The sequence below is a fragment of the Nannobrachium achirus genome (assembly GCF_963921795.1).
Source record: "Nannobrachium achirus genome assembly, chromosome: 17".
In the NCBI taxonomy this organism is placed as follows: Eukaryota; Metazoa; Chordata; class Actinopteri; order Myctophiformes; family Myctophidae; genus Nannobrachium; species Nannobrachium achirus.
The window spans coordinates 32,886,496-32,902,472 of record NC_137824.1 but is presented as its reverse complement, the minus strand read 5'-3'; the positions used below and the strand labels follow the sequence as shown (position 1 = coordinate 32,902,472).

General features: G+C 41.6%; 1 protein-coding gene across 1 annotated transcript; it reads left to right on the top strand.

Annotated features, from left to right (window-relative positions):
* Positions 1-123: 123 nt before the first annotated feature.
* ccdc69 (coiled-coil domain containing 69) lies at positions 124-15,468 on the top strand (the record flags this gene model as incomplete). Its single annotated transcript, XM_080746683.1, has 7 exons — positions 124-144; positions 5,929-5,992; positions 7,370-7,503; positions 12,673-12,774; positions 12,875-12,994; positions 14,768-14,910; positions 15,300-15,468. The coding sequence occupies 7 exons, from the start codon at positions 124-126 to the stop codon at positions 15,466-15,468; spliced, it is 753 nt and encodes a 250-aa protein (XP_080602809.1).
* Between the last annotated feature and the right edge of the window lie 509 nt (positions 15,469-15,977).

The window sequence follows — 15,977 nt, the reverse complement described above, 5'->3', positions numbered from 1 at the left end:
GATCTGCTCTCCGCTGCGCACACGGTTTATTTCAGGGCGGAGAGAGGGGGTCAGTTGTGTGTTTGGGAAAGTTGATCATAACGGAGAGAAAAGAAGAAGGTCAGAGAGTTAAGAAGAGCAGCGATGGGTTGCATCCACAGCACGGTATGTGCCCAAAAGTTGACAGTAGACGTATTTCATAGATATTGTTGTTAGATGTGATTAGTTTTAGTGCCACACGTAGAGGAAGCTCAATAACAGACTGTTACCGCATGGCCCAGGAGGATAGGAACGTGCAGAGAATGTTTGTAACAAAATTAACCGTTGTGGTTGTCAGACATTAGATTTGAGTTGTTGTGGTTTAGAGTGTGTGTTTGTGTGTGTGTGTGTGTGTGTGTGTGTGTGTGTGTCACTCTGATTTGTGCACGACGAGGCGACCGGTTCTTTTCTTTCATGTTAAAAAGAAACGAGAAGAAACCAAATTAAAAAGAGAAAGTCGTTAAACATCTGTTTCTAATCTCACCCTCTTCATTTTGTTTTTCTACGCTGGTTTTTTAAACAAAAGTGGGTGTGAAATCTGACAACTGTCTTTTCTAGTTATTTACAACCACTACACGAACTGTTATCTAATGATAAATGAATCTGCAACTGTTGTTGGTTTGTTTGTGATACTTGTAATCAGTGGAACCTGTGGGGGACCACTGCTTCAGATTAGTTGGTTTATTTTACATTAGTTTGTATTGCTTCTTTGAGCCAAGTACTGTACTTATTCAATTCTGAGGTATGTACTTTACTTGAGTATTTCCAATACCTTTACTTCTACTCAGGACCACTACACCTTGGATCCAAATAAGCTATTGTACTTTTACTCCACTACAATTATTTGAAAACTTTACTATTTACTTCCAGATTTTTGATTGGTATTACAAAACATCCATTAACCAATAACCACTTCAGCCCTGTATACATTTCTTGCTTGAAGATCTGCTATTTTCAAACGATAATCTACATTTTATATAGGCCTATTTGGATTGGAAGCTTGTGAAATGGGACATTCTGAGTTGGCCTACTTACTACTTTTGGTACTTTAACTACATTTTGATACCAATACTTTTGTACTTTTACTCAAGTAAATTCTGAGTTTCTGACTTGGCCTACTTGTATTTCTACATTGCAGTATTGATACTTTTACTTAAGTAAAACATTTGAGTACTTTTTCCACCACTGCTTTGAGCAGAGGACATGTACAGACGAGTGACATCATGAACACAACATAGTTATTATTATATTTAAATAACAAAACAATGCACGCCTCCCCCAGTGAGCTTATAAGATTTCCACTGACATTATTTTTTTTTTATAAATTACCTAGGCTAGTTATAAATACACATGTGATTTATTTTTATTGAAAAGTTTATTCAGGTTTAAAACATTTTTTTTTGTAACGAGAAACCCTTACTTTATGTTTGTTTGTTTGTTCATTGATTTGTTTGTCACTCCTCTAGTTATCAAATGATGGATTTAAAAGTTGTTTAGTTGTTTTAATTTCTACTTGATGATGTGAAGGCTAGTATTTAATCTACTTCTTAACCAACACAGGCATTGATTGTGGTATTTAGGCCTATGAGTTGTGTGTTTTCCTGGTTTTAGTCTACCTATTATTTTTCATTGAAAAGCCAACCATGAAGAACAAAGTCATTTCAAATCCTATACTTCCAGCGGCGGGAGTCCGCAGGAGCACCGCGGCGGATGGTGGTGCTGGTCCCCCTTCCGGGGGGCATCATGACGACAGGACCTCAAACCCACGGGAACGAGGGAGGGTTCTGTCTGACCACAGCATCCCGTCCAATGCACTCATGCGTTGTCGGAGACCATTTGTAATGGGGACCTTCAACGCATGCACAGTGAGAGAAGAAGCTAGACTGGTGGAATTGGCACATTGTGCTGAAGAACAGGGGGTAGAGATCCTGGGAGTCCAGGAACACAGAAGAGTCCACACTAACACTAACGACCAGATAGTTTACTGCCAAGTGGAGAAACGCACGTTCATCACTGCATCTGCGTGGCGAAACAAGGCCCAGGCTGCAACAGGAGGCGTAGGACTAATGCTAGGCTCTCTAGCGCGCAGGGCCCTCCGACGGGTTCACAAGCACACCGAAAGGATCCTCATGGCTGAGTTCGCAGGTAACCCAGTGACAACAGTCATAGTGGTGTACTCGCCCACTAACACGGCAACACCTGAGGATGTTGAGAAGTTCTATGAGGACCTCACAACAGCAGTCCGAGGTGTCCCAGCGCACAACTTCCTGGCAATCCTTGGCGACTTCAACGCCAGGATCGGACAGGAGGATGCACCATTCCCATACCATGAGTCTACCAACCGCAACGGCGCATACCTCACAGCCCTTCTCATGGAACACCAGCTCCTGGCAGCGAACACCATGTTCAGGAAGAGAACAGGGAAGAGATGGACCTTCCGAGACCGAGCCACAAGGCCTGGGGAGCTACCCAGGCTATATCAGTTGGACTATATCCTAGTGAGGCAAAAGTGGAGGAATTCCATCCTGAATGCTGAGCCATACAGCACGTTCAGCTCTGTAGGCTCTGATCACCGTGTGGTCTCCATGAGGGTGCGACTGAGCCTCAGGGTCCCCAAGCCAAGCCCCAAGATTCGGCATGACTGGAAGGCACTCACGACCAATCCGGGCCTCCAAACCAGGTACACGGAGGAAGTCAGGAAGCGCTTTCGGCAGCTGGATAGGGGAGGAGAGCCCAGCCGTGAATATGGGAGATTCATCACAGCGAATGAGGAGGCGACCAGACTGTGCGTGCCAGTGCTGAACAGAGTAAGAGCACCACCACGGTCCAGACACCCGAAGGTTGTAGCAGCACGAGGCAGGATGGAGGAAGCACGACTCAACTTTGAGCGTGAACCAACAGAGGAGGGTCGCGAGACACTGAACGAAGCCAAACAGTCTCTCTTCAGCACCTACGACACCATCAAAGGGGAGGAAGTGATGGAAAGTGTGCGAAGAGTGCAGGCAGCGCAAGGTGAAAGGCAATACGGGGAGGCCTGGAAGGTAATAAATGAGATGACAGGGCGGAAGAGGGCCAAGGAGGGCCAGGTGGAAGGACACAGCCCAGAGGAGAGGGTGGCAACATGGTTCGACCACTTCCAGAGGCTCCTGGGAACATCAGTGGAAGAGGGAGAGGAGGAAAATATACCGACAGTCCTCCAGGGCCTGAACATCGACGACGGACCCTTCACAACCAGCGAGCTCGCCAGGGCAAAATCCACCCTGAGAGAGGGAAAAAGTGCTGGGCCTGATGGCATACCCCCAGAGGTCTTGAAGAACTGCGACCTAGACAACCTCATCCTAGACTTTTGCAACAATGCTCTACAGCACAACAAGCAACCTGAAATATGGTCTCTGTCTAACATCATCCCGGTGCCTAAAGCTGGAGACCTCTCAAAGCCAGACAACTACAGAGGCATCAGCCTGACATGTATCACTGCTAAGGTCTTCAACCGAATGATACTGAACAGGATACGGCATGCCATCGACCCTCACCTGAGAGAGAACCAAAATGGTTTTCGAGAGGAGAGAACAACTGTAGCACAGATCCTGGCATTAAGGAGATTAATAGAGCAGGTGAAAAAGGACAACCTAGCAGCTGTACTGTGCTTCATTGACTTCAAAAAAGCTTTTGATTCTATCCACAGAAGCAAGATGGTGAAGATCCTTGAGGCCTACAATGTCCCTCCCAACATTCTCCGGGCTATCGAGACCATGTACGCAAAAACAAGGGCCAAAGTGGTGACCCCGGATGGCAGCAGTGAGGTGTTTGACATCCGAGCTGGTGTAATGCAAGGAGACACCCTAGCCCCCTACCTCTTCATCATAGTTCTAGATTACGCGCTCAGGAAAGCCATAGGGGGACGAGAACAAGAGCTTGGCTTCACGCTAACACCAAGGAGGTCAAGGCGGCATCCCGCAGTAGTTCTGACAGACCTGGACTATGCGGACGACATCAGCCTGCTCTCCGACAGCATGGAACAAGCACAAGAACTCCTGAACAGGGTGGAGATAGAGTGTGCCAAAGTTGGTCTCAGGCTAAATGCTAAGAAAACTGAGGTTATCACCTATAACCTACCTGATCACTCACCTCTGACAACAACAGAAGGAGCTGTGTTGAAGGAAGTCAAGGACTTCAAGTACCTGGGCGCATGGGTCGACTCAACTGAGAAAGACCTTAAAGTAAGGAAGGCACTCGCGTGGAGGGCCCTGAACGGCATGAACAGTGTATGGAACTCTAACCTCCCCCGCCAAATCAAACTTAGCTTCTTCTTTGCAACGGTGGAGTCTGTTCTCCTCTATGGCAGTGAATGCTGGACCCTGAAGCCAACCCTGCAGAAGTCTCTAGACGGGTGCTACACTAGAATGTTGCGTGCAGTACTCAACATCAACAGGAGTGCACATGTTACCAACAGGAGCCTGTATGAGGGAATACCAAAGGTAAGCGAGAAAATTGCCACCAGAAGAATGAGACTAGCAGGACACTGCCAAAGACACCAGGAGCTTCCAGCCAGCAAATTGGTACTGTGGGAGCCAACACATGGGCACCGGTCGCAAGGACGTCCCACAAAAACATACGTGGACGTACTCAAGGAAGACGTAGGGACACAGAACACCAATGAGCTGGCCAGATGTATGGAGAACCGAGATGACTGGAAACAACGATGGAGGGCTCGTCTGAGGACGACCTAGATAGATATATTAGATTGACTGCAGTAAATCTGTATTCTACTAGCCTGCCTTTATGTACTATACAGTATTTAATACTGCAATTCATCTACTACATTGACAGTCCTTCTTTAATACTACTACTACTAAACTTCCCATTGACTGACAGCTGCTGTCTAAAACCTTTTTCTGTTGTAGGACCTGTCATCCATCCATACATAGTACATCCACCCTCTTTACACAGGTCAAACAGTTCCATTTTAGATTCAACAGCTGTGTGATATATTTGACACATTGAAGGAAAACGGACAGAGTTTGCTGTCAGTTCACCTTACAGTTCTTTCTTCGAAGTGTGTGTGTGTGTGTGTGTGCGTGTGCGACTGTGCGTGTGTGGCGGCATGTGTGACTGAATGATTCACACTGGCTTTTGGCAAGGTAAATGTGTGTTTCCCATGACAATAAAGCCCTATTGAAGAGAGAGAGAGGGTGACAGAGATACAGACACAGAGAGAGAGAGACAGAGAGGGAATAGCAAGTGGACAAGTGAGCTTGTTAACACTGAGACCTCTTTAATGTACAGCTATGGGAGTAAGTTGTACTGAGAGCATGGGCAGGAACACACACGCACACCCCATTGTATAAACACTAAAAACTGAATTCCTCCTTTCTTTAAACAGAGAGTAGTAAAGGCTAATGAAAGCAGCAGTCTGTGTATTTTACTTGTGTGGGCCGGGAGGCACAGAGAACTTTACATACTTTTCCTCCTCAAACAGGCGTTTTTATGTTGTTCATTTTGTTATTTGGGAACTGAATGCGTCAAATTGGGGATGTTTCTTTACTCAAACATGATCTCAAGTTCTCAACTGTTTAACTGGTCCTCCAGATCCCCTGCTGGTTTTCAACTGTACTGCTAGTTTCTCTACCACAAATATATATATATATTTAGCTGGTTTTCTATTAGAACCTAGCCTCGATACAGGTTTACGAGTCTAATTAGAACTGCTGGTTTACTATCCTACCAATACCTCTAGTACTGCTGGTTATCTATCCTACCAGGACCCTTAGTATTGCTGGTTTTCTGACCTACCAGGACCCTTAGTATTGCTGGTTTTCTGACCTACCAGTATAAGAAATACACTCGAGTCTTTTATGTTTTTTTTTCCTACACCAATGATTTAATGTTCCTTCCTCTTCTCTTTATCAGAAGAAAGGCAAAGGGAAGAAGGGAGAGAAGACACAGAGAGGTGTCAAGCATCAGAATGGTGGAGGTAAGGTGTGTGTGTGTGTGTGTGTGTGTGTGTGCGTTGGGAGGTACAGTATATCTTCCGCCAATGTACATTTCTAAATAAATATAACAAATTGCAACAGTGCAATACATACTTTATAACCTTAATCTTCATAGAATAATTGTATTTCTACCTGATGTCCATTTATTTATAGTATCAAGTGTCCAGCATAAAAATGTATTATCAGCGCAATACGATCAAGTTATCACAAACATGTTTTGATAAATTTTGTCCATGTCACCCAGTGCTAGTTCAGTCAGTAGTGAATCCACACTATACAGGCTAGTCATGTGGACTTGTATTGATGGACTACCCCAGGGATTCCCGTTTGATAATGTGCCTCTCCCAAGCTGATCTTGCACTGCATAGCTCAGTACTGCTGTGGGTAGCTGAAAATAGACTTCAGGTCAGATTTTTCTGGTTCAAATCTGCTGCTGAGCTGGCCTGGGATCAAGACAGGAGTTGGAGGGAGTTAGTTAAAAAAACGTCTTTTGGGTTCGTAGTACATCTACATAAACGTTTAAAATATAAAGTGCTTACCCCATGGCCACGAATGTTACAAGTATGTCCCCACAGAAGTACCTCTATAGTCCGTATTTGATCAATAAAAACATTTTTAATCTGATCATATATATATATATATATATATATATATATATATATATATATATATATATATATATATATATAATCACATACACATACACACATACACCTCCCAACCAATAGCGTCGCGCAGTTGAATGCATACAGAGAAAATCTGACATGATCGGATTAAAACGCAATATATGACTGTCTTGTATCAAGGCTACTGCAGGGCCAATCAAATTAAGTTATGAGAAACCTACTCGATACAGAACATTTGTAAACCACCTTCTGGAAAAGGGAACTACATGTACAATTACCCACAGAGCCATATAGGCCGTAGGCTGTAGAGTATGTAGTGTTTTCACACACACACACACACACACACACACACACACACACACACACACACACAGACTCAATTACAATTAGTTGATTGTAATGTTTGATCTAGGATCTGAACATTATTTTACTGTTGAAGATGGAGAAGAAAATAGAAATGACTAACAATCGTCATGTGCCGTTTAAGTAAGCAAACTGTCTGGCTGACAGTTGTGTTACCACACGGTTTAATATGTTAAAGTGGTTTAATGCCATGTATATGTTGCAAAATAGTTAAATGTGTCTTTTATATTTTTACATGGTTTATAATGTGGTTCTATACGGTTCAATTCATATTTGAACCACTCGACTAAGGCAGCATGATATGAGGGAGCATTATAAAGCTGGATTTATTGCCTCTCTGTCTGTCCTTCTGTCCGTTGGGTATTGTAGGAAAGCAGTACGATTTGCAGGTGAGGGCGCTGAAGGAAGTGTTGTTGGCCAACGGAACGCAGGAGAGGGCGGAGCTATTGAAGGGTCACGCTCACGGAGAGTTGTGCTCATTGGTTCAGAGTATTCTTGACAAGGTGAGCACAACCCGTATGCTACAGCCAATACAACCAGTATGCTACACCAGTGGTTCTCAACCTTTTCAGGCCGTGACACCCAAAATAATCACATTTTAACTCGGGTGACCCCCCCACCCTGACGAGCACTAAGAGTTGAGGCATTACATTTTGTATAACATGGTTCTATTGTGAAAATAGCAGATCTACATGCTCACATAGATCGGCTATTTTCACAATGTCTGCCTCTAATGTTTGACAATTTGGCCAATGTTTAACTTGTTATTTTAGAGGTATTAAAAACTCCTTAAATTGTCACTTTAGAACTGTGCAGATACCTTCTACAAACTTTATGTTGGTTTGTTTACTGTTGAGTGAGAAAACAGTGTTGCACATTAAGTTAATCATCTAGGGGTCCCGACCCGCAGGTTGAGAACCACTGTGCTACAGCACTGTATGAGCGGCCCAGGCCTGTACCATTGCAGTCTTCAGGGCTGCGTCTCAGGTCCTTATTCTGATCTGTCCTATCTCCTACATCCTAGCTCCTACAAGACGTAGGATTCGTTTGGAGGTAGGATGTAGGAAACCTTGATCTTACTTGAGTGTTACTGAAACTTCAGAATTGTACATACAGTATTATTGTAGCGACCATGGGTCACATTTAGTTTGAAAACCTGCAGTCATGTCGATCCGTCACGCCTCATGTCACGCTCCATACATGGCCAAGATCCCTGATGCCAATATGTCATATCGTGTCAGTCTCATGATCACCAGTCAGTGTTGTCGTGACACGAGTCACACTTGCAAATTAATTCCGTCCTTGTCCCTTTTATGCCAGTATACGCAGATCCCTGATGTCATCAATATTAATCCCATTTGTGGGAATGCCCATATATGGACTTTAGGGCGAGGTCGCTTCTCGCCCTTAGGGTGTCTTACTGGTGCTAATAGTTTAGGTAAAACAGGCTCCTTTCATGATTTAGCCAAACAAAATATTTCAGTCGTGACATTTTATTTTGCTTTAATGTTAATATGTATAAAGTACTGTAGTCATGATGTAAAAACTACGTCCATTTGTGCAGGAGAGTAGCGTTGTCAGTTTTTATTTGTTTCATCAAATAAGCAAAATAATAACACACACTGATAACACATGCCATGGAATCTGCGGAATCTCTGGAATGTTTTTGATGGAGCATGACATGCTTCAGTATGGACACTGATTTCATCCCTGGTAATGTTGTGGTTTTTTTGGGGGGTTTGTACCGGAGCAGAATTTATTCAATTTTCTACAAACACAGATTGTATCAAATACAACAAAATGTAATCAATTCAAAGCCACCCGACAGAAGGACCAGAATCTATATTGAAGTGGATGGTAGTGTCCACACTGGACGCTACCATCCACTCCCATCCACTTCAATTGAGAAATAGATTTTTAATCTTTATCTTTATCTTGCCCGGTGGGTTTTTGTTTGGAACACAAGCCCATTGTGGATTACTGACAAATTACTGAACAGATTACTATACATTATATTCCTGAACAGATTTCTGAATATCTAGGTTACTTTACAGCAGGGATGTCAAACTCAAATACACAGGGGGCCAAAATTTTAAAAATGGTACATGTCGAGGGCCGGACTGGTTCAATGTTTATTTAAACGTGGGCTTGTGGTCACAGGCCCTCGATACACGCCAATACACTAGCAGTGCATTGTGGGACTTGTAGTATTATGATGGTGCGTGTGTAGCAGAGTGACTCACTGCCTCAGCCTGATGGCATCAAATGTCTAATATTTCCCCCAGTCCATAGTTATATCCCTTTGGTCTGATGGTTAAGATGTTGGACTTTCATGCAGGAGACCTTGGTTAGAATCCCAGGTGTTGCACGTGCAATATACCCGTGGGCCAGTTTTAATAGTTATTAAATATCATCCCGCGGGCCGAAGATAATTCATCCACGGGCCTGATTTGGCCCGGGCCTTGAGTTTGACATATGTGCTTTACAGTTTACTGATTATATATGAGTGTTTGTTCAGACTAGATCACGCACCCTGACACATAAACAAAGTACAATTATTTTCAGTATGTGTACTTAACTCGAGTATTGGTATTGTTAGATACTTGTGACTTTCACTCCACTACATTTCAGAGGAAGGTATTGTACTTTGAGTTTTGACACGACTACATTTCTAGGAAGGGAAAAGATACATTTATTAATTAACCAATTAAACCCTACCTCAAATATTGTATTGTGATCTGATCTGCTAAAACGCAAACTCTACTTAAGCTCACGAGTCGACACATTCTGATCTGACACGCTGTGATCTGACATGTTTATTTTTCTTTTTTTGGAACATTTATGGAAAGTCATTACATTTTTTTTAAATGTCTGTCTACATACCTTCCAATACAGGAGCACATTGATATTACAAAGACAATGTACTTTGTAATTTGTATTTTTGAATACCTTAAGTCAACTTGTGACATGTACTTTGAGGAGGAGTGTCTATACTTTGACTCAAGTGAATACTTTGTCCACCACTGCTGGTTGATCAAATGAATGTGATCTTGTCTCAGATTAAGATTGAGACAGCTGCCGAGCTTAATCTTGTGCAAGAGCAGAGGAACCAGAGAACGGCACAGGAGCACCACAGGAACATAGAAGGTAAACAACAAAACAACAAAGTTGCTATGACAGCCTTCAGAGTAAAAATGAGATCATGCCGTTTCTGCATTTTTTTCTTTCTTTTGGTTCAGTTGAGGCTTCTTTGTCCTAAGGCCTTCAGAATGTAGGTAAACAAGCATGGATGGATGGATGGATAAGGTGAAATAACACTTGTCAAAAACACATACTAAACTGCATTAGTGAGTTAAGCCCAGTCCACGACAATGATTTCGCAATGCAACTCCTTGCAACTTGCAAACAGTTGCAGTCTGAATTGACCCATTGCAGGTCGGTGCAGAGCATGCAAGACAAGTCTCACTGTCAGTGCTTTGAGGTCACTGCCAACAAAAATATACACTTGTAAACTTCTTCTCAAATATTGTAATTGAAGTGTTGTGTAAAGTTAGTCACCATCAGGCAAAAATGAATGTACTTTGAGCACAGCTGTGAGTAAACCAGACTGCTAACATCACATTGACTTGATGACACTTAAGTTGGGCCCATCTGGTGTGGACTCACAGACTTTGATACGTGTTCCTAATGACTCTCAAGGGCTGTCCCTCTGTAAAATTGGCAACTGCATGTGGGCTCTGTTATAGACTTTTTGATATCGGGAAAGCATCTCAGTCATTTTTTTTTTTACAATATATTTATTGAGTTTTCTTTTTTCTTTTTTTTACAGAGAACATCAAACATATATTTTTTTTGCATCTCAGTCATTTTATATTTATTTGGCTATTAAAAAAAATAACAGATATACAAGCTCCAAAGAATTTTCTAAGCTTTCTAAGCTAACATGTTTTACTCAAATCTTTGCTTTTGGGGTTCCCTGGAGGGGGGGGGGGGGATTCTGTGGCCAAATACATATAATTGACATGAAAAGGTTTGAGAAACACGGATATGGTAACATGTTTTTCAGAGAAAAAAAAATAGGATTGAGAAGACATTTGTAGGATCAGCCTCAGGTTTTAATACAGTAGGTTAATGTACACATTCTCTAAGCCTACATTGCGGTGCTTTAGGCACTCACTCACAATTTATGCCGCTTGATGTTAAAACCAGGGGGTGATGATGACAGGCAAGGCCCAGAAGCATCCACAAAGTAAATAAATATATAAATAAAACGTGGAAGTAGCTGACGGGAAAAGGTTCACATGCAAGTATGAACACGACTCACTGGTGATTCATGGTAGCACTAGGTGCAGTTGTTTGTCCTATGATGGCATGATGACAGTTTCCAAATGTTTTTTATTTTTATTTTTTTAATCTGATTTGATACATGATTATTTTGTTGGTAATGGTGTACAGGGAGCAAAACACTCAAACAATGGAATATGGGCCTTATAGCCGGCAAGAAGAAAGGGCGTTCTACCGTGCCATAACCACTTAAACCCAGTCCCAGCATTATGACACAATCAGACACACGTACATTTGACACAAGCATCTCCACATAAATCACGTACATAAACACGTGTTGCCCAAAAGGAATACACGTCAAGCCTGACGCCATCGTACGACAATAGCCAAACTGCAAGTTCTTTTCACCTACAACAACATGCCCAAAATAGGGAAGACCGGGTTAATATGAGCTAACTTAATGTTATATTATTTGTTTGTGTGTGTGTGTGTGTGTGTGTATAATAACTAAAGTTTTTGTTGCCCGCAGAGCTTCAGAAACGACATGATGAGGAGAGCAGTGTCCTGAAGGTCTGTCTGTCTGTCTGCCTACCTGTCTGTTTTCCTGTCTGTCTGTCTCTCTGCTATTTACTCCAGAGGTAAAATATACAGTACGTCTGATCAGGTTATTTTCAAGATTTATTTTTTTATGATGACGGTAATAATTGATGAGGATTAAATTAAAGCGTAAAGAAGATGGATTTATGTCGATTATTATATTAGATTTAATCAGGTATGTCTGATGTAATGTCCAGACAATGGATATGCTAAACTCGGTTAGAGTTAATGTGTGTTATGTGTGGTGTTCCATTTCATTCCTCTGTTTTATTCATTCTAGTATGCTTTTTAAATACACATTTAATGTCTTTTTATATCTTATGGAAATCACTGAATGGCATTTTTGTATGAACCATACATTCAATGCATGTAAACTCGCAACTTGCAGACAAGCAAACCTTCTGTTTACATGTCAACTTCGTTGAATTTGAACCTAAATTCCATTGTTCTAGCAGTGTATGTGAGATGTGTGGGGAAGAATGCCCAACTGTATAGGACATGTCTTCTGTGTATTTCTGCACGTCATCTGCCTTAAATTCCTTACATTACCGATGACACGTCTTGATGTCTTTGTTTCATGACATCAACATTTCGTGGATCAAATATACAGAAGCTTAGGGTATTTTTGTCACACTATATCTCCTTACAACAGAACAATGGGATTTCGATTCAAAATTGGGTAGGTTTAAGACATGTTTTATTAATATTTTCATCCTAGTGTTTATTCTGAGGTCAGGAGAGTTTTCTAAGATCCGGTGTGTTAACATTGTGTGTTTGTTGTGTGTGTATAGGAGCAGATAGATGTATTAAGTTGTGAGTTGAAGGAGTTTCAAGAGCTGAAGAAAAAAGTTCAGCAATCAACTTTTAAGAAAGATCTTCAAAGAAACATCCCGGTATGATGTGTGCGTGCATGCGTGTGTGTGTTCAATCATCCATGATTCACAATTGTCTTTTTATTTAACCCTCTCGCTGCAAATGTTTACTCTCTCTCAGGCACATGGCAACCACGGTGAATTTTGGGAAAAGGAGTTTGAATCCCTGTTGTTTGTGATCGAGATGAAGTCTGAACGTGTGAGAGAGCAAGAAATCAAACTTCAGCACATGGCAGCACTGGTGGGTAACTCTGTAACTAGCAATGTGCACCGTAACTACATCTCCACTAATAAACTGCAGCTATACTACATATTAAGTTCATATTTACTAACAAACTATGGCGGCCATAACTGAATGGGTAAGGAGGCCGCCTGGGAAACTACTTAATCGAAGAAAAACATGAAGAAACCTCAATAAACACAGTACAGAGTCATTTTTGACCAAAATCACCAACTCAAAAATAAATGAATGAGAACCTCGACAAATCTTATCCGTGTAGCTGGTTATTACAGTAGTACCTTGCATGTTGTATTTGACATCACAAAGTAAACGCAATGAATGCTTTTCTATATTAAACTTATATATCCTTCTGTCCAACATTGTAAACAAATTAAGTAATTGCATTTTGAAGGTATTGGCTGTCTCAAATATAGCTTTTCAAGCGAGACAGAGACAGAGACAGAGAGTGCATGCGCACTTATGAAAGATGCCATTAATCCTCTCTTGCTCCAACCATCTACATAGAGGCTTTGTCTTTTACATCTCTTTTTCTTTTTTTTCTTTTACTTCATCTACATCTTACCTCCAATTAAGTTATTCACTCTTGCAGCTCCGGTGTTTCAGTTCATAATGAGACCAGATTAACACTGTCTTCTGCATCTGTTTTGAATTTTCGCTCTAACTTTTTGTAGTCGAATCACACAGTCGTGTAGACATCCCAGTCTGCTTGTGGTGTACCTGCATATTTAACTAACCAGCAGTTATTTGGTCATTGGTCTAATCAGTCCATTATCCCCGTACTACCTACTCAGAGTCATATTGAAATAACTGCCTCTTTCTGTCAACCTTTCATGACGCCATTATGCCGGTGAGCCAGCGTGCTGATGGCGTTGCAGACCGAGAGGTGCTGTATAGAGGCAACAGCTGGTGTAACTGTTACAGTGAAACAAATTGATTAAGATTTCACATAATTCCTAAAAGCGTATTATATACTGTAAATAAATTGACAAAGATGACTTTAATTTCAGTTACTGTTACAGTGCAACAAATGGATTAAGATTTCACATCATTCCTAAAAGCTTATTATATAAATACATTTACAAAGATAACTATAACTTCAGTTAATTTGTGTTGGTGTAGTTGCCTGAAGGGCAACACACTATTCGTGATGTCATCTTTTGCAGCTTCTTTTTTTGCTAAAATCAGTTTTTTCTACTTCCTCATTGGCTAAATGTTACGTATGACATATGGTGACGTATGCCCACAACATCTAAAGCAGTTTTTGTTGCTTCTTCATTAAATGTTATATACTCCGTAACCACCAGAGAATTGGTCAAGCTTCACATGACATTTTTGCTGTTTCCTCATTTAAACTGCGCTTTAACTATTAAACTATGACAGTACAAGTGACACATTGAATGATAAACTACACCTTAACTAAAACTACTAAACTACCGGTACACCTTAACTGCACGATAACTTGTGACTACTAAAACCAATGAGACACGTTGTCGTTGGTCCATTTTTGAATGAGCATGAGTGTATATGAAAGTTAGGTTGAAAATGGGTGAAGTGCTCCTTTGTGCCCGGACTACATCAAGCCCCCGCATATAATATATATTATATGCACACGCAAAAATGGATCCAGTTCTATTTTAAAACCTGTGTATGCGGGGCTTGCGTTCTCTGCGTGTCTGGTCTAGCCGGTATCATTGGTGAATTGGATCTTTCCAAACACACTGTACGCGTGAACTACAATGAACTACACCGTAACTAACCACTTGCTAAACAACCACACCTGCACAACCAGCTACACAACCAACCAACTGTCTTTTCCAGGTGGAGAAGAATCAGGCTCTGGGGGATCAGATCGATAATGTTCTTAAACAGAATGAAGATCTAACGTGTCGAATCAACAACAACCAGACTGTCATCAAGTATGTAAATAAATCTGCATTGTAGATAAATCAAATGTATTATGTATCTCTAGGTTTATATTATATTCATATTCTTGTCAATTGTCACTGGAATTTCAACTAGCACTGCAACAGATTATAAGAATTATTGATAAAGGCCATTAGTGTTGATCAATGATCCTCCATAGAACTATAAAGTTGACAGAATCTCCAGTTCACGGTTCACTGTCCTGCACATTTTTAACGTTTGATTTTGTTTGTTGAATACAACGGAGTATGTCACTGGACAGGCTGTAGCACATTTCTGCATAGAATAGAATTACATATCTGTACAACAGAATGGAGTACATCTCTGTGTGTAATGAGTGTCTGTGGGTAATATCTTCAGTTGTTTTTCATCCGTTTCTCAGGCAGCATATAACAGAGCAACAGGCCCTGCAGGTGGCGCTGGAGAGGCAGACTGCTGCCAACCAGGCATTGTGTCAGGAGAAGGAGGAACTGCTGTTCAGACTGAGACACAGGGACCCCTGCCAGGACCTACAGTGCCCTCTGGTGGTCACTGATGTTACATCTCGGTGATGCTTTGATATTCTCCAAACCTGGACATGGCATACTGGAGCTAATGGTATACTGCTGACCATTGATACTGCTGGTTAGAAACCCAGCAGTTCTGGGGCACCCCCCAGTGTCTCATCTGGTAGGAGTGCATACCACACCGGTAGGGCTGTGGCCCTTCTCGTGGCTGTCCCGTGTTCGAGTCCCATCCGAAGCTCTTTGTTGTATGTCGTCTTCTCTTCTCTTTCCCGCCTTTCCTCTCACAATCACTTTTTTTGTTTGAAAAAAAGAAATGCCTGGAATGCCTTTTTGTTTTTTTAATTGAGAAACGCAGCGGTACTAGGGGTCATGGTACTCAAAGACCACTACTGTTCAGAGAAGTGGGTTTACAGTAAAAATGTTCAGGTTTTTATGACCTTAAGTTTGTTGTGCAAACATGGGAGCTTAAGACACTTCAAACAGGGCAAAGGAATCAAACCTGTGACCGTTTGGTTACAGGCACCACTAGTCCACCAAGACTGCTGCCTGGTTCT